This window comes from Acomys russatus, chromosome 9, assembly GCF_903995435.1.
Source record: "Acomys russatus chromosome 9, mAcoRus1.1, whole genome shotgun sequence".
Lineage (NCBI taxonomy): Eukaryota > Metazoa > Chordata > Mammalia > Rodentia > Muridae > Acomys > Acomys russatus.
The window spans coordinates 41,846,491-41,866,028 of NC_067145.1; the positions used below are offsets into that span (position 1 = coordinate 41,846,491).

The 19,538-nt window shown below is 39.8% G+C and overlaps 1 protein-coding gene across 1 annotated transcript in view; it reads right to left on the bottom strand.

Annotated features, from left to right (window-relative positions):
* Positions 1 to 19,538, bottom strand: part of Myo3a (myosin IIIA) — a 160,311-nt gene that overhangs the window by 86,029 nt on the left and 54,744 nt on the right. The window contains exons 9-13 of the mRNA XM_051150895.1: positions 13,560 to 13,659; positions 10,646 to 10,762; positions 9,390 to 9,494; positions 9,214 to 9,297; positions 4,947 to 5,149 (exon numbers count right to left, since the gene is read on the bottom strand). Of these exons, the coding sequence (XP_051006852.1) occupies positions 4,947 to 5,149; positions 9,214 to 9,297; positions 9,390 to 9,494; positions 10,646 to 10,762; positions 13,560 to 13,659 (609 nt within the window). The remainder of the gene's footprint in view (positions 1 to 4,946; positions 5,150 to 9,213; positions 9,298 to 9,389; positions 9,495 to 10,645; positions 10,763 to 13,559; positions 13,660 to 19,538) is intronic.

The following is a 19,538-nucleotide window of genomic DNA, read 5'->3' on the forward strand; positions in this document are numbered from 1 at the left end:
CCAGGACTCTTGGATATCCAACCCCTGGATCCCAGCCCTCCAGGCAGTGTCAGATGTGGGCACCCTCTCATGGCATGGGCCTTAAGTTGGATCATTCATTGGTTTGACACTCCCATAATTTCTATACCACCTTTACCCCAGCACATCCTGAAAATAGAATGAGTTGTAAGTTGAAGGTTATGTGGCTGGGTTGGTGTCCCAAACCCTCCGCTGTTAGTCTTGCCTGGCTACAGGAGACAGCCAGTTCAAGCTCTACATCCCCTACTGCTAGGAGTCTTAGCTAGTGTCATCCTCATAGATTCCTGAGAGTTTCTTTTGCAGTAGGTTTCTAGTCTGTCCCCAAGAGGCTCCCCCCCAATTCCAGTTATCTTTCCTTGTATTTTCTTCCTCCATCCTCCACCCACCTGATCTGTCCTGTTACCTTCCACACGTCCCTATCTTCTCACCCAATCTACCCTTGATGTCTGTTCTGTTTCCTTTTCCCAGGTAAATTCATGTATACCCCCAAACCCTCCTTAATACTTAGCTTTTTTGGGTCTGTGGATTGTAACATGATTATCCTTTATTTTATAGCTAATACCCACACTTATAAGTGATACATAGAATGTTTTTCTTTCTGAGTTTGGGTTACCTCACTCAATGATTTTTTTCCTAGTTATACCCATTTGCCTCCAAATTTCATGATGTTATTATTTTTTAACATTATTTAACATTAACAATGGAATAATACTTCATTGTATAAACATACCACACATTTTCCTTATCCATTCTTTGGTTGAGATACGTCTAGGTTGTTTCTAGTTTCTGGCTATTATAAATGAAGCTGCTATGAACATAGTTGAGCAAGTGTCTTTAGGGGAGGATGAAGCATTCTTTGGGTATGTGCCCAGGAGTAGCACAGCTGGGTCTTGAGGTAGATTGTTTCCCAGTTTTCTGAGAAACTGGCACATTGATTTCCAAAGTGACTGAACAAGTTCGCACTACCACCAGCAATGGAGGAGTGTCCTTCCTCTTCTACATCCTCATCCACATGCGCTGTCCCTTGTGATTTTTATCTTGGCCATTCTGGCATTGTAAGGTGGGAAGTCTGTAGTAGTTTTGATTTGCATTTCCCTGATGGCTAAGGATGTTGAACATTTATTTAAGTGTTTGTCAGCCATTTGATATTCCTCTGTTGAGAACTCTATGTTTAGATCTCTACTCCATTTTTTATTTGATTATTTGGGTTTTTGATGTCCAGTTTCTTGGGTTCTTTATATATTTGAGAAATTAACCCTCTGTCAAATGTGAGATTGATGATGATCTTTTTCCATTTTGAAGGTTGCTATCACAAAACACTTCTTTAGAATATAAAATGCAACTCAAATGAACTAAAGTAGAAATAAATATAGTTTTTAATTAGTTTTGGAGTACATGTATAAGGTCCTCCATGGAAGATTCTTTTTTAGGTACTCCTGTAGAGTGGGCCTAAAATCCAGCCAGAGAGCCCTTGGGTGGCTCCAGTGGTGCAGTTGGCTATCCTTCACAACAGTCATGCCACTAGTGCACCTCATCTGGAGAGTTGGTCTTGTAGTTTGAAGGGTTGACAGCTGGGCAAAGCTGTTGATATTTTTTTCCTCCTGTGACCTAATACCACATTTTGGCACATTCAAGGTAGCCATTGGGGAGGATGCTAACAGCTCAGTTTCAGCTTGCTTTTAACTAAAGTGTGTAGTGTATACAGCGTCAGGGTCGTATTGTTAGTTTTAGTGGGCAACTAAGTGGATTAGTGAGGGCCGATATTATTTTGGGGCTTCTTGGGCCTCCTTGACCAACAAGTTGAAAGGATGCCCACACTTGGCAATAAGGGTTTTGTTTAATAACCCATGGCTTCTGGGAGTAGCATATATCTCCTTTCAAAGTCTATTTTTTTTAACGTATATCTTTTAAATCAGCTTATATAATATCAGGTTTCTATAAGGTTTTTTCATACACAGTTCACTTGGGTTTAGCCTTCCCTCAATGATCTCCCCCACTGCCTATCCCACCCCTATGGAAACCTTTCCATCTCCAGCAATTCTTTCCTCTATTTCTACAACATCTATCATAATCAGCTATCTTCTATGCCTTAGTGTGGATTCTCACACACCCCCGCCCAACACATACAGAAATGGCTCCAGTCTAACTTCCTGCCTTCTACAGGTAATTCAACTTAAATACACAAGCCTAAAAATTCTTAGCTAGAATTGACACATGAGAAAGAAAGTATAAGGTTTGTCTCTTGGGGTATGGGTTACCTCACTCAGTATATTTTTCATTTTCTGCCATTTACCTTTCCAATACTTTTATTTACAGCTGAATAAAATTTAGTTGTATATGTCCAAAGGTACTGAGGAGGCTATAGATCCTACTGGAGGAGGTAGCTATTATGGTTGTGTTATTAAGTGGCTATGGTATCAAATTGCCCTATAAACATTTGTTTATCCCTGTAGACCACTCTCACTCCTGGTGAGATAAGCTTCTATTTGCAGTGAGTGATGCTCAGCACAGAGTCTCACAACTGGCGAATGTGCTTAGAGCAAGCGACTGTTCAATGCTCAAGTCTAAATGAGCTACGTATACTCCCCATGCTCAGGCACCATATGCAAGTTGAGACACCGAGAATGTAAGAGAGGGGAAAGGAAAGGAGTATCTAAAATGTCTGTCTTCTGGACATGACCTGACTGCTGCCTCCATGGCTACCTGCACAGGACCTGTCCATCAACACTACATTATGGCTGGGAGAGGTGCTCCTAAGGCTATAAACAGTTAAAGGATGCAGGGGAAGTGTAGTTATACTCGTCAGTAGTGTAGACACTGGTACATTGCCCCCACTTAAGCAAATGACTCCCATCCATGCTTAGGCATGCCCCCATAAACACAGTGTTACCACACATACACTCATGAGAATGGGAGGGGCATTGGGAAGAAGAAAGAATTTGGGGAGAGGGAAAGAGATAACAGAGGCTAATGGGAGGCTTTGATCAAAGTAGACGTGGGTATAAAATTGTAATCAAATCCTTACAAGAGTAAAAATGACAAATAGGATCATAAAATACATAAATGAAAAAAGCCATATTATATAAACTACAAAGTAATTGGTATCTAATTTTATCTGAGTTGTAGCTCAACCCAAAGGCTAATTAGAGCCTTAGGTACTTTCCCCTATAAGTAATGTAGTAAAACTAAAATAGTTTCTTAGATCATTTAGGAGAGAAAAGGCTTATTTAATACACAGCATGCCATATTATCCTAATTGTGTTTTTCTTTAACACATTTTACAGTATTTGAATAACCATTAAGGGATTATTTTTATGGCTACAAACCCAGGGCTTCAGTGTATTACTCCAAAAGTTAGTAGTCTCACGCTATTCAGTATGAGTGATGTTCTGACCCATAATTCTACACAATATGCTAGAAACATGTGCCCTGACATCATGTAACATGGTGGTTCCATTGAAATACCAATAGGTTACCCTCACATTGTTTGAATTCACTCAATTGAAGAAGAGGCTGAAACTGCTGTGAGTTCAGAGTAAAGACTTCCAAGATGTGCTTGTATCTATACATGCATACGGCCATAGCTTCCTCCATGTGCAGGTGGTAAACACACGGTGTGCCTACAGGATCCTGGGCTGTGGGCACACACCAATAATGCTATCTGCCATTCATTAAATATCTTCCATTTATGGATGCTGTTTCTAATCTTTGCAACCACCGTAGCCATTCCAAATTTTATTGGTGTTCAGGCTCACCCAACCTTTCAACATTGTGACACAGCTGCGTCATCTACAAACCCCATGTTACGCAATCGCATTACAAAATAGAAGCTCGAAAACATCTCACAATGTTTTAAGTATATTCACAATTCTGTGATGGACTTCACTGACAGCAGTCTTCCTATGCGTGGTTCACTATGCTAAATCCTCTACTACAGGAATTATCTTAATGGAGAGGGATGCAATAGAGATAAAAACATGGGGAGCAGAGGTTAAGTAAACTGCTTTCAATCACACACACAGTAAGCTACAGACTCGAGATCCTATGAGGGTCTTGGATGGCATACTCTGAGTAGACTACCATTTAAAACCACACCTATCAGGCCTGGCTGTAGCTCAGTGGTACAGAGCTTGCCTAGCATGCACATGGCCTTGCATTTGGTCCTTAGCACCATGAAAGAGGTACCAACAAGAGCTTATGTTCCTGTAAAATTGGCTAACACAGTAATGAAAGAGCACATTTAACATGAAACCAATATGGGAGATTCTAAATTTACACTCTCTTAAAAAAACAATAAAAGCAGTAGGGTACCACCCAAGAGTGACTATGATTCCCTTGTGTGAACAGCAAGGGCATTTGGGGTCATTAAACAATGAAGACATTTTGTCATTTAGTTACAAACTGCTAAAAGGAACTCATTAAATCTAATATCAAAATAAACACGAGTGGTTTGATGACCTCAAATCAACTAGTAATAAAAAAATAGCCATACAGCAGAACATGCCTAAATATTTTATAAGGTCTATGGTGTGTAAACACAAAAAGAAGAAAATGAAAAAAAAAAACTTTGTTTATTTAGAAAAGGATAAATAGTTATATTTAAAAGAGAAACATAGTCCACTCTTTTTTATCCAAATTCCTCATTGATTTTTGCCTGGAGAAATAAGGATTTTCTACTTGCGCTTTTCTAGTTTGTTGGTACTTCCTCGGTGGTAGTATAATTATTAAGTCACTTATCAATCCCTCTATCAGATGCTAATATATATGAGAATAAAACACTGGGGAGGGGTCTCTTTACTTCCAATAGTAAGTGACTTACACATAGTAGGTTATCAATAAGCTGAGGAGTTAGAAAGAGCTTTTAGCTACATAAGTATTGTGCTTGCATACATTACTCTGAAGCTAAGGTACATCCGATATACACTTACATGGCTTGGTGAATGACACGGGATTTTTCCAGAAGGTATTCAGAAATCTGTGCCCCCACTACAGCTCCAGAAGAGGTAAATTTCATTTCTAAGTATTTTCCAAATCTGCTGGAATTGTCATTTATGATAGTGCAAGCATTGCCAAAGGCTTCAACCAAATTGTTCACTTGTAAAATCTTCTCTTGCAAGCTTCTGTTATTAGCCTAGGTAGAGATGTGAAGACATAGAAAGCAGTATAAAACCAATCAGTCCCTAATAAAATGTTTCTCTTTTGATAAGTAGTTTATATGCAAGTGAAATATAGGGGACTGTATTTTTGATCCAGTGTCAGATGCTATAATGGGGTCCCTCCCATAATGCTTTCACTCACTTCCTCAGGAACAGGGAAGGAACATTTTCTGTTTTCTTATTTACGCGTAGTTCTGTGTATGACATAACTTGAAAACACATACTACAGGCAGTGTGGACCTCCTAAATTTAGACTTAGATATTGGCCTGGGGCTACATGTAAATCTTTCCCAAAGCCAAATTGATTTCCCTTGCATCTATAGAAGCGTCTAAGCATAAAAATAAGAGAATAAAGACATAGTGTAAATTCAGAAGTGGAGGGAACAAGTCACAAACAGTGAGAGCAGATCATCAGAGTGGATGAAAAGAACGGAATCTCTAGCCAGATCAAAGCCTGCCTGGCTGCCCACCTACTCACCTCACCCTGCCTCTTAGAAAAGCATGTTTACAACCTGTGCTGTGACCCTTTAATATAGCTCTGCGTGTTGTGGTGACCTGAACCATAAGATTATTTTTCTTGGTACTTCATGACTGTAATTTTGCTACTGTTATGAATTGTAATATAAACATCTGATGTGCAGGATATAAATGGTACGCAGCCCCCAAAGGGGTCGTGACCCACAGGTTGAGAACCACTGTCTTCGGGAGTTAGGGGTACAAGTCTCTTGAGTCTTGGTGGAAATTACCTTCAGGAGATTTTCATCAGTGTCCAGCCTAGAACCTTGCTGAGACCAGAGTTAAGGGTGTAGAAGTTTTCAAGCTGAGGGAGAATATTACCACTCAGATCATGAGTGATGGCTGGATGTGAACGGATGCAAGGGGCTATCATAGTGAGGCTGAAAACTGCATGAGATTTTCAAGTATAAAGAAGTAATAATGGGCAAGAGGAGAGAAGAGGATTCTGGGACAGAACTGGCTCTGTCCAACATTTCTTGAGCTGCGTTTATTATGACAAGACAAGAGAGTATCTTCATCTACCCACATTAAAAAGCCTGGACCTGCTAAGTGAGGACCAGAGGAAAATTCCATCCACCAGACAACCTATTTTGCATCTGTTAAATCTTTATCAAGGACAAAAGTAAAAAACAAGACCAGACCAGAAAAGGGCAGAATTGCCTTTTGTCCACACACACAAACACACACACACACACACACACACACACACACACACACACACACACACACACACACCATCTGATCACATGTTACGATCTAGAACAAGGTAGAGATTAGATTAGACAATTTGCTCACCTCTACAGAGCAGCATCCACATATATCTGATGCATTATTGAAAACCTCTATCAGCTTAGAAATCAAGACAACTAGCAAGGCCCGTGAGAGAGCACTAGTGTCAACGAACTGTCATGCTTATACAGTGGTAGGCCAAGCCCCACTAATCCTCTCTCCAATTTAGATTTCCTTCCTAGGTCCTCCAACCTGAAATGTTCCCCCCCCCCCCCCCCTTTTTTTTTTTTTTGCTGCAGCAGCAGCGGGAAGCCAATGGGCATGGAGACAGGAAGGGACTGGCATGAGAGCCTCGTGACAGCACAACACTGAGGGGCCATATGAACGGAGGTCAAAGGTCAGAAGAAAGCATACTTATTTTCTATACTAACACATGCGGCAGGATACACCTGAAGCAAGTTCACTGAATTTAACAGAAACACAGAATTCTTTCTATGTATAATTTTGAACATGAGTTGGGCTCAGGTGAGCAGCTGTTTTTGGCTCTGTATCTTCAGTCGACTGCAATCGGCTGTTAGCTATGTATCAGACAACCAGTTTTTAGTTTTCTCAGATTACTGGGGATAGAATCCAGGCTTAACCTATGGCAGGCAAGTACTTTACCACTGAAGGGCAGTCATAGCCCTAGAGCCTATCTACTTTTTGAGCCTATTAATAAAGTCACTATGAGCACCTATATGTACACGGGCTTTTATTTCCCTGATAGGTAGCAGTAGGATTTCTGAGTTGCATGGCAAACAGAGTTTGACCACTGGTAAGCTGCTTTCCAAAGGCATTATGATGTCTTACTACTGCTGCTACCAGTCACCACTAATTTGCATCATCACTAATAACAGATGAGAGTCCCAGCTGCTCCAGGTCCTTGCCAACACTTCATCTTCTCAGATTCCTAAGAACAATTTTAGCCACTTTAATAGGCATTTAAAGGTATCTAATTAAAGCCCTAATTTGCATTTCCCAGGTGATGAGTGATACTGAATTTTTCATCAGCTGTCATCTATACAGCAGTTTTGGAGGTGGCCCTTTAGCTATTTTCCATTTCTTGTCATTTAACTTCTTAATATTGAGTTTAAGGCATGTTCGTATTTATATATTTGTATTAGTTATATAATTTGTTAACATTTTCTCTTGGATAAGGCTTACGTTGGTGCTTGTTTTAATTTTTAACAAAACCACCATAGAATAGAAATTATATTTTAGTAGAAATCAAAGTCTTTGTTCCATGAATTGTGCATTTTATGTTGTGTCTACGATGTCTTTCATCGATGTATTATCACAATAAACTTCCCTGCTTTGTTTTATAGTTTGTGGTTTTCCATTTATACCTAGTATCTACCTTGAGTTAACTCAAGGTTAGGGCTAGACTGAGGTTCCCTTGCTTGCAGCGGCACGCGAAAGTCTTCAACGCTTTCTTTTGAAAAGTAATTGTATTAAATGAGTAACCGTCTTTGACAAAAAGAAGTATGAATGGACTTTAATCTGTTCTGTGAGTCTGACGCCATTCCTTAAGGCTGCTCGTCACTGCTGCAATGTCCTAAGCCATGAAGAAGAGCACGCAGTACTGCAACCTGTTCTTTAAAGAAGCTGTTTTTCTGGTACAGTTCCTTCGCCTTTTCATACATTCAAAATTACTTCTGAAGAAGTGGAAGAAAGGCATGGGGGACTGGCAGGACACAGTGATTTGACAGGGAAATGGAAAAAGAGGGCCTTTTTAGAGAGGGGGGGAGAGGTAAGTACAGAAGGAGGGAGGTGGGTAAAATAACAGTATGGATGCCTGAAAAAGCCACATGAAACCAAACTGTTAACTATGTTCTTTAAAAAAAAAATCTATAATACCCTATATTATCTGAATTTAGTTTTAATGAGCTTTTCTGGGATGGTGGTGTTCCTTTCAAGACCCAAGACCACCTAACAAAACTCCAGTACCAGACATGAGCAGCTCCTTTTTGAGTTTTTGTCAAGGGCTGCCCAAGAGACTCCCAAAGCATACAGACCCTTCGTCTTCCCCCAAGAGGTGGAAGATCTCTCTCTATTGCTGAAGACATCATGTTCTTGAGAAACAGCACCCTGAGACCTGTGAGCTGAAACTGACTTAAACACCCTTTCCCTGGCCACTAGCTTCCATGGTACCAGAAGGCACCATGCAGACTTCCAAAGGAAGGGAGCAACCAGCAGCCCCATCAGCGAACAGCACAGCATGATGACTCTAGGGGTGCAGTAGTGGCATGTAGACCTTTGAGGTAACCAACACCTTCTGATTTGACTTAAGACCCACTCAACAGAAGAGAAACCTTGCCGGTTACTGGAAAACTACTTAACTACTCAGTGCTAATGAGGACGTTATTATTGTAGGAAAATCTACAGGCACTACATTACCAAACCAGTACAGTCCCTAACAACAATATAAGTGTGGTCCTCACACCTCACCAAGGAAACTTCTCTCTGCACCAGACATAGACCATTACAGAAAACCAAAACCAACCAAAACACAGAGCTCGGGGAGCCCAGTCCCAATGGATATGTCAACAAAACAGTCCCACACCCAATGCTTAGGGAACATGCTCTTAACCACTGAACTTTCTCCCACCCCATTTGATATATTTTAAAACTCAAATGGTAACAACTGTGTTTCATCATTTCCATGTATTATCAACTATGGGAGTTAGTGAACACTAATATATTCCGTATTTTAAATACACAAATGCTTCTCTTAGGAAAGGAAAAATGATTCTACCTTTCCAAGAATGGTGAGGTGTTGAACCAGAAGATGAGCACTCTGTGTCTTCCCAGCACCACTTTCTCCAGAAATAACAATGCACTGCATAGGAGGAAAGGAAAGCCATGAGGGGACTGCATCCCTGGGGAACCCAGTGGCTCCCAGCAAAGAGAGGGGTATGGAAGCCTGCTTACCTGGTCTGAGTTATACGTGACCATAGACTGGTATCCCAAATCAGCCATCGCAAAAATGTGAGGTGGGTTGGCAGTTCTCTTAGCTCCAATATACAATTTAGAAAGCTGAAGTCAAAGTGGATAAATCTTTCATAGAGCTTTTTTTGTCTTGTTTATGTTTTTATAGCATAGTTACACATAGAGTTCTAATTTTGGGAGCCAAAGATAAATGAAACATATCCGAGCAAAACATTATCTACATACGGCTCCTCATCTATCACATATATGTGTACACATAAACACATATGTGTGTGCACACAAAGCATACACAACTATATATATAGCCTAGATATAGGATATAACATGAAATGATAGAGTGACAGAGTCATGGCATTTAAATAATTCCACATGCTATTTCCAAAGTAGATTATGAGGCTTCAAATGTGATTATTTGTTTACATGAAAAAAATAAAACCTTACAAATAATAGGATCAGAAGTCATTTTGTTGACTACTTCATGGATACAACAATTTCTGACATGTGACACTTTTTTTCCTATCTCTTAATTTAATCTACATCATCTCACTTGATTTGTATGAACTTGTAAATTAATTAGCAGAATTTTGCTAATCCCAACCTTTTTTTAATCCATAGCCCAGGCCAACTCTGGTAAACATATTTTTATTTTAGATTGGCATTTAAATGAGATATTAGGTACAATATTAAATAATGTTTTAGAGTGAACAAAAGACAATAGGTCTAATTAAAAGTGAAAAACAGTCCTGTTTAATTCTATATTTAAAGCTTTGGTGGCTGAGTAATTGATAATTAAATACTTTTATTCATAAAGCATACATTGTATGATAGTAATGAACCAATTAACACATTAAAAGAAATTTAAAATATCACAGTGACAGATTTTACAGCCATTATGTATCCTATATATAAACGGTGTGGTTATATTTTGCCTCTCCAATACTCAGTTCAGAGGCAGACATTAAGTATCCTTATTTTTAGACATCATTTAGAAATTGGCTGTCACTAGTAAAAATGCTTGTAATTCACAGTCTCACATGTATTTCTGAAAAAAACAAAAGACCATAACCAGTACCTACATTGATTTCATATATTTTTCCTACATCTATGTCTAAGTTAGAATGATGAAACTGTCACAGTTTTCTCCAAGTGACAGATAATATTTTTGCTGGCATCCTTTTAGATTAAGAATCTGACTACTAGAGTTATTTGTACAGAGGGACTGCAAGCCATACACATACCTTTGTGGAATAAAGGCCCAGATTCTGGAATGGGTTAAGTGCAATGAGTATGTCTCCCACATAGATATAGATCTGGTCCCTGGAATAACACTTCTCAAGGTGTTCAGACACTGTGTTCTGTAGCAAAATCAAAACAGTTTCTCTCTTAAAAATCATTCACGAGTCAAGGATGACATTACAGACCTGCAGTTCTAGCATATAGGATGGTGAGACAAGAGGAGCCTACACTTTGAAAAGGCAAATAGAAAGAGTCATGGAGAGGGAGAGGAGAAGAAACAGAGTTATTTGTGTCCAGTTAACTACATTTCAAAAGCTGAACAGGAATTAAGGATACTAACAGCAGACAAAGGCCATCATGCTTGTAAACCACTTAGCTTGACAGGTCGTCTCCTTGGTTTTGAACCATGAAGATGAATATCGCTTTAAACACCATTTATTTACCTGTTGGTTTGTTTATTTATTTATAGATAAGGTCTCACTATGCAACCCTGGCTGGCCTGGAATTCACTATGCAAAAAGACCAGCCGGAGACTCACAGAGATCCTCCAGCCTCTGCCTCTGGAATGCTGGAATTATAGGTGTGCACCACCACGCCCACCGGAAGTGGCAATCTTAAGTGCACTTCACAGAGGCTCTATGTGTTGTCCATTATATGTCGCATATTATGTCTACATACACTATGTTAAATTCCATAGCATCCAGCCTTCAAGGAAATAAGTGTAGGAGATGAGTAAAGAGGAAGCTGGAAAGGATAGGGAAGCGTGTGCAGGATTTTATTCCAATTCAAGGTGATTTAACAGTGCTGTGTCTTCTGCTTTGACACACGGGGATGTGAAGCAACAAATTCAGAAAGCAACATGTCCAGTTGATCATGTGACTATAGTTTGCAACCCCTGGGCTTTCACAATAATAGGAGATTTGATAAGGAAAAAAAAAATGAGAAAGGCAAGAGCAATCTCTGCCTTACAGATGCTATTTGATTTCAAGGTCTGTGATCATCCTGAGCGGTTATTGTGAGAAAGTTGTTTGTATACCCTGAGTTTACTGAATGATCGTGGTAGTCACTTTTCCACAAATACTGGAGCTGTGGGCTGTTGATCCACTTGAGAAGTGGATTGTTCTGTAGGCTTGGGATGGTATTTGCTCCCTGGCTTTTGGTCCTGCATGGGTCTGTACACACAGTGGGAACATGTGTCACATATCACACAGAGGAAGTTGGGGCCAGGGACTTACACTCCCCTTCAAGGGATGCCTCCGAATTGCTAAGACTTCCCACCAGGCTCTATCTCTTAGTGCTTCCAGTGTCTCACAATAGTGGCCCAGGCTGGTGACCAAGCATCTAACACTGGACCCCAATGGGACAGTCTAGATGCAAATCACAGAAGATTGCTTCTGGGTTTGTTGAATTCCTGAGTAAGATGCCCAGGCATTGCTCAGGATTGAAAGCTAAAGTGCTGTTGAGCAGACAGGACAGAGGTCTCAGTCTTCACTCCACGGGGCCATTTATTTCTTTAATGACTAGATTTGCCTAGAATACAGAGGGAGGGAGGAAAAGACAAGGTGAGCCTGTGGTCTACCACCTTGGATCTGTAGTGTCACAAGGGATGTTGAAATGTTTCTGAGGCAACAGTGATGGGGGGTGGGGGGGACTTTCTAGCATAATGACATGGCCTCAGGCTGTGAGCATGAACTTTGTGATTTTTAAGGAGAACCACCGATTGTTCTGGCATCTCAGAGGCTTCTGCGTCCTGCTCCTGAGAACAGCAGAGGAAGGAGAAAGAGGCCACATGTGAGGTAGAAGAGAGAGACTGCTTCATGGGTAAATCATACTTTTGAGACAAATGACTGAGAAGAAACATTTGTGACATAACTCATGTTTGGGAGACCTCACTTCTTTCTCATTTGAGTATTTATAAAAAAGACAGCAGGACAGAAAGATATGGAAATCTGCTATTGTAAAGATAGGAGAGGTAAGAAGAGACAAATTATGAACTGAAGTGATCACAGTAATCCTATTTTTGGTTTAGTTGACTCCATTTTGTGCCCTTTACCCAATCTCCCCACCCCCAGCCCAGCTAACCACATCCTACAGAGCAAGCCATCTAGTCTAGCAGGCCCTGCAGGCTCAGAGAGCCCATTGTTTTCATCAACTGAAGCTTTGGAAACCTCTGTTAACAGCAGCTTTTGAGCATCCCCCTCCACTCTGCCCTCACCACCCATGTTAGGATGTAATTTTGGTCCAGGGTTGAGAGTCTTTTTGACATGAGCCTGCTCTTGACTACAAACAATTTAAAGACTCTTAATATGACCTTCCTTGCATGTTATTCTTTTGTATTTCCAGTGGGTAGGACGTGAGACAGACATGGTGGCTCATGCCTATAGTCTCAGCACATGGGGGGAGCGGAGACAGGAGGATTGATGCAAGTTTAAGGGCAGCCTGAGCTACATAATGAATTCCAAGCCAGCTGGGGGGGCTACACAGGGAGGGACTTCCTCAAAAAAGCCAGAAAGAGACACATGCACAGAGGCACATGCATGCACGTATGCACACATTCACAGAAAGAGAGAGAGAAATAACATGTATGACATTACAGATTGTCTTTAAGTAGCCCCTTGTACACAGCAGTTCTTTAAATAAAAAAGAAAATAGATGGAATGAGAGATGGCTCAGAAGTTTAGAGCACTTGTTGCTTTTCAGCAGACCCAGGTTCCATTCCCAGCACCTACACGGTAACTCACAACCATCTGTAAATCCAGTTTAGGGGATCTGATACCTTCTTCTGTCCTCCTTGGGCACCAGGCATGCACACGGTGCACAAACATACACTAACCAAACACTCATACATATAAAACACAATAAACACTTCTAAATTTTATTAAAAAATGTTTAATTTTAATTAAACCCAGTTCTTACCTCATCCAAAACATCTAGAGTTGCTAAGTCATCTACGTCCTTCAGGCTGGCAATGAGAGTTCTATTTAAGTTGCCTTTCTTGGTATGAATTCGTTCATGCCTATGAAGAGAAGCCAGTTCTGATTTAGAAGCTTGTTGATCATGTGTGAGGAAGTTTTGGGTACACACGGGGCTGCACAGCTCTTCTGTGCTGTTTATAGACTGAACGAGAGCTTATTAGAGAATCCTATCATGTCCTTGGTCTTTAGTTTTCTCCTCTGCATTAGGAGTAGATGACATGCTGAACTTAGCACGCCTTACAAGTGATCGAGGGTCATCAGTTCTATCATGAACCCTCCTCGACATTTCTGTATGTGATTGAAACTGTTACAGAGCAATGAATTTGGAATGCCTCAATTCACTTGGTGTCTGATTTTTTTTTTTCCCGAGGTAGTTTTAGGCTCCTGGCAGTAGGAATATGGCCATTTTCAAATTTTAACTGGAATGCACTCTATACAATTTTGAAATATTAAATGAGTACATTAAAAAAAAAAAACCTGATTTCATCTTCGGCCTCAAATCTTGCACCCCCTAACCAAGTAACTATCTGAAATTGTCATCTGCTAGCAAAGAAAAAATTAATTTTCTCTAATGGAGTCTCACTGGGTATACTAACCATACTTAATGTTAGGCCTTCTGCCAAGCAATAGATGGCCAACACAAAACAAACTCAGTGGTATTTTTATAGATCCAGAAGGTTCTATGTAAGCTGCTAAGGGAGGAAAGCAATCAATATTCCTATCGATATGTGATGACCATAACCCACAACAACGGCCAGCATGTCAAGATATCCCTCAGGGTACAAGAGTGGCACTTATAGCTCTGTGGTAACCAACAGTTATCTAATTCTGTGTAAGGCCTAAGCAAAAGGAGAGAAATTGTGCAGGATAGTTTCTGAAGGATTTATGCAATTTTTTCCCACATTTGCTATATCAAGCAGACATCCTCTTTTATACCCCCCTATATCTGAAGAGATTAATTTGTTTTGCAGTGTTCTTTTTTAAAAATGGAAAAAGAAATTCAATTATCCATTTAACCGAGGACAGTCTCTAGATTATTCTTCTATTGTTATGAGTCCACTTAGCACAAACACTGTTGCTGGAGAATGTGAAGAGCAGAGAGGTTGATCGATATCTAGCTGACAGAGAGCCCAGTCGGCCTCTCTGTGACGTCATCCTCTGTGATGATGTTTTTGGTTCTGGCAGTCAAAAACTAAAACACAATGTGGTTTCTATGGTGCTTAGTAAAGTAACCCCAGATGCTGACTCACTGTCTATAGTAAAACCTGAAACTTTCCTGGCATGGAACTCATGGCCTTCACAATACCATAGCACTTTTAGTACCACTCCCCATCTCTGGGCAGAGCATCCTCCAACAGGCCAAGTATCTTAAAGGCTCTGTACTACATCCTCTCTGTTTTCCTGGCCTAGACTTGTTTTCCTTTCCTATGTGGGAAAAATCCACTTCTCCCTTCACAGGTAAGCCCAGAAACACTTCTCACATGGAGTCATTAGAAAACTTGACAGAATACACTAGTGATATTCTCACAGTTACGTGGGTATATGCTCATAATTTCTACCAGAGTGAGAACCCAGTTTTTTTTTTTTTTTCACATTCCTATGTTGAATACAAAGATGTAGAAAACAATGCTGGCCTGAATTGTCATCATTGCTTTTACCATGACAATGTGCCTGCCGAGATAAATGGAATGGTCTGATGTTTTGGTAGACAAACGTCCTCTAGATGATAAGGTTTAATGGTGGGTATTTAAAAAAGTGAATGCATAGTGTTTTACAAGATTATCCAAATGTCTCAATTTTCCTGAAGCATTATCTCTTCAACTATGACTATTTATAGTGCTGGTCAACTTTGTGTCTCTAGCATCAAGTCATTAAATATATGTTTGACTTGGCTACATGCCAAGTGCCATATAGCAAAACTACCTGAAAAATAAATTATAACATTCTTCCCAAAATGTGCATGAAATGGAGTGCTCTACAGACTTTATAGCATCACCTTCTTTTGAACCTTTTAGTATCCATGTTGGATACCTTGTTACATTGAAGGCATTGAGCTAAGTGTCGTTATATTCAAAGTTCAATTGTGTGAACTATGAAAACACAAATATTGAAGAGCCACATGAGGCATATAGAAAGTGTTAAAACAGAACCAATATATAAAGTGTTATGGAAATGACAAGGAGAGGATGATTAATTCCTCTCTGGCAAACTGAGTAGGGTGCTAAGATTTAATATCTTGGTCTAAGTATGAATAGGGTTCCAGCAACCCATGAAAAGAGGGCTTGAACATAGTTTTGAAAGAACAGAGGGTGTGGAATGTGTAACAGTGGTGATCTGTCACAGGCTATTGTAGAGTGAATACCATGGACTCCAGGTCAGGGGAGGGCATGGCTATGATAAATGCAGGTATCTCGTGAGTGTTTAAATTCCAAATATCCAAAAGGAAAGCATGGTCTGTCCTCCAACAATCTGAAACTCCTCGAGTGTTTCTTACTTCGTTGACCATCCATCAAACTGTAGACATCAGAAACCTCTCTTGCTCACCCTACATTGATTCATGAAAACTACAGAGAAAAGCATTTCAAGGGGAGGAAATGATAGAGTTAAAGGATCCAGAAAAAAAAGGGGGGGGGATCCGATGATACATGGGGGCACAGCAGAGCAGGATAATTAGGTCACCTTACTTTCAAGAGACGAATGACAATATAAATAGTTCTGTACATTTAGATTTCCCTTGGAGAGGCTGACAGTGAAGTGTAGAGAGGAATACGTCTTGAGGAGAAACAACTTAGAAAATAAAAGAGTTCACAATGTCAAAATCATCATGGGTCCAGCAGAGAGGAGAATCCCGATGGAGTGCTGCAGGGAGTTCCACCAATGAACCAAGAGACAAGCTGGGCACTTAGTCACGGGCAGGAGGAGTGGGACTTCGTACAGGTGAGGAGTCAGGTGGAGATGCATTTGAATGTGTGATGGATAGCTAAAATCTAGGGGTCTGCATGTCCATGTTTAATAAAGAAAGGGGCACTCAGCAGACCTTGAAAGTATGAAAGATAGATGCTATTTTGGACAAACACACTGAAAGTAAGTTAGAAGGCAGACGTGGCGGGGCAGGGTAACCCACACAGAGATTCGCCGTCCACTGGAGACAGACTGTGAACATTCCTGTAGGCTCTGTGACTAGGAACCATTGGCCATGACAGGGGGGGATCCAGAGTGGCTGCTTGTATTAGCCAGGGTCCCAGCAGAGTGTCAGCCCACTCCAAGCAGATGTGACTGTGGAGCATTTGCTTTTTTTTTTTTTTTTTTTTTTTTTTTTTCCCATTAAGATGCATTGTGTGTTTTTAAAAAAGCAATTCAATAGCAGAATTGGATGGAAGGTACTAAGGTTCCCTGATGAGGGTCAGGCTCGCCCACTGTGAACACGGCCTCACACCACATTCTTCATAACCAGTGAACCCACACTAGCAGGTCATCACCAACAGTTAGCAACAGGTTCTAGTACATTCTATAGACTTTGTCAAAGGTGTAACAGCATTTATCCACAATTTTGATGTCTTTCAGAATTACTAGCCCTAAATGGTTTTCTGTGTTCTACCTATTCCTTCCCTCTATGTAGGCAATGACTGTTACCGGTGTTTTTATGTAGTAAAAGTGGAATAGTACAAAATATAACCTTTTCAGTTTGGCTTTATTCAGTTAGTGAATTTAAGTATTCTTCATGTCTTTTATGACTTAATAGCTTATTGCTTTGGAGTAAGAAATAATATCCCATTTTCTAGCTGTCTGTTTATATATGGGACAATAATTATTTTATACATTATTTGTCTGCTAATATTTTGTGGATTTTTGTGTCTATGCTCATAAGATGTATTGCTTGGTAGTTTTCTTTTCTTGTGTCTTTGTTTTCAGTCTCTGTGCACTAATGCAGCCTTGTGAGTTTAGTTGGGAAGCATTCTCTCTGCTTTTGTCTTCTGAAAAAGAATAGAATATTGATTAAGCCTTTTTCCTTAAACACTTGGTAGAATTAAGTCTGAACTGTATAGGTCTGGTGGTTTGGATTTTGGAATGTTATCAGTTATTATTTCAACTTCTTTAATGGACACAGATATGCTCGGATTCAAATATTTCTTCTCTGAGCTTTGACAGATTGTGTTATTCAGGGAATTTATGCTTTTTATTCAGGCTATCAAACTCCCTGCCCCCGGCCCCCATGCATCTCTTTGTGTGTTCATGTATAATTGAAATCCAGATTCCACATATGAGAGAAAAAACATGGCATTTGTCTTTCTCAGTCTGTCTTATTTTGTTTAACATAATGATTTCCAGATGCATTTGTTTTCCTTCAACTCTCATGACTTTATTTCCTTTATGGCTGAATAAAACTCCATTGTTTATATCCACCACCTTTCTTTACCCACTCATCTATGGCGGGCATATAGACTTCTTTTAGTCCATAGGTCTTGTGAATGGTATGATAATGGTCATGGGTAAGCATCTTTGCAGAACACTTGTGTGGTGTCCTTTGAGCCTGCGCTCAGGAGTGGTATAGCTGGGTCACGTGCACTCTCTACTCCTGTGAGGAACTTCTATGGCATGTTCCATGGTGACCTCACCATTTATCACACATTCCCACCAGCAGCGTCTAAGGGAGAGGTTTTATTTTTTTTTCTCTTAGTTTGCCCTCCTGACATCTGCAGGCCTTTATATTCTCAAAGCTAGCGATTCCAGCCTGGGTGAGAGGGAATCTCAAAGCATTTGTTGAGCATGATTTGAAGGGTTTATCTTCATCCTCCTACTCTTCCTCCTCCTCTTCTTCTTTTGAAATTGTCTTTTTCTATTAATTTGCTCATTCATTGATTAAACGGTTTGGGTTTTGGAGTTTAATTTTTTTTTTAATTCTTTAGCATCTGTTAGTTTATTAATCTTACGTCTTGTGAGCAATTGGCAAAGATTTTCTCAGATTTGGTACATTATCTCTCTCCTCTGCTGGTGTTTTTTTTTTTTTTTTTTTTTTCTATACATAAACTTTTAATTTTATGTAATCCATTTGCCAACTCTTGGGAAGATTTCCTGTGTTCTTTTTAGAAAATCCATGAGCATGGAGAGGGGAGTGTCTTTCCTCTCCTTGGCTAGGTTTATGCCTGGTATTTTATTTTTATATTTTCAACTATTCTGAATGGGTTTTTATTCCTAATTTGTGTCTTGCCAAGTTCACTATTGAGAAAAGCTACTAATTTTTTGGTGTGCTAATTTTGTGTAGTGGGATTTCTATTTATATGGATCCCTTTAATTCTTTTATTCTTATTTTTGCGTTACTGTTCTAGTTAAGACTTTGAACACCATATTGAAAAGGAATAATAAGAGTGGGCACAGTTGTCATGTCCTTGGATTTAGAAGAAATGCATTTTACTTCCCAACACTTAGTATCGTGTTGGCTCTAGGTTTGTCACCCTGTGTTCCTTACTTTCCTATGTTTGTCTGGATTTTTGTCATGAGGTGATGTTGAGCTTTGTCAGAGGCCATTTTCTGCAACTGTTGATGACAGTGTGATTTGCCTTTAATGTCTATGTATATGTGTATTACACTTGTTGATCTGCATATGTTGAAGCAAGCTTACTTTCCCTGGATGAAACCCAGCTCTTCAGATTTCTTTTTCCTGCTGGGAATGGCCAGGGGATCTGCAGCAATGGCTTCCCTTTCATTTCTGATAATTGTAATCTTGTCTTTTTTGTTGCTATTTCCTAGTTATCCTGGATAGAGGCTTAACAATTTTATTGGTCGCTTCAAATTGCCGGCTTTGGCATTTGCGCATTTTCTGATTTGATTTCCTGTTTTCAATGCCACTATTTTCTTCAGTAATTTTTAATCATATATTTTTTTTCTTTAGCACACTTTAAATCTAGTTCACCTATGTAGA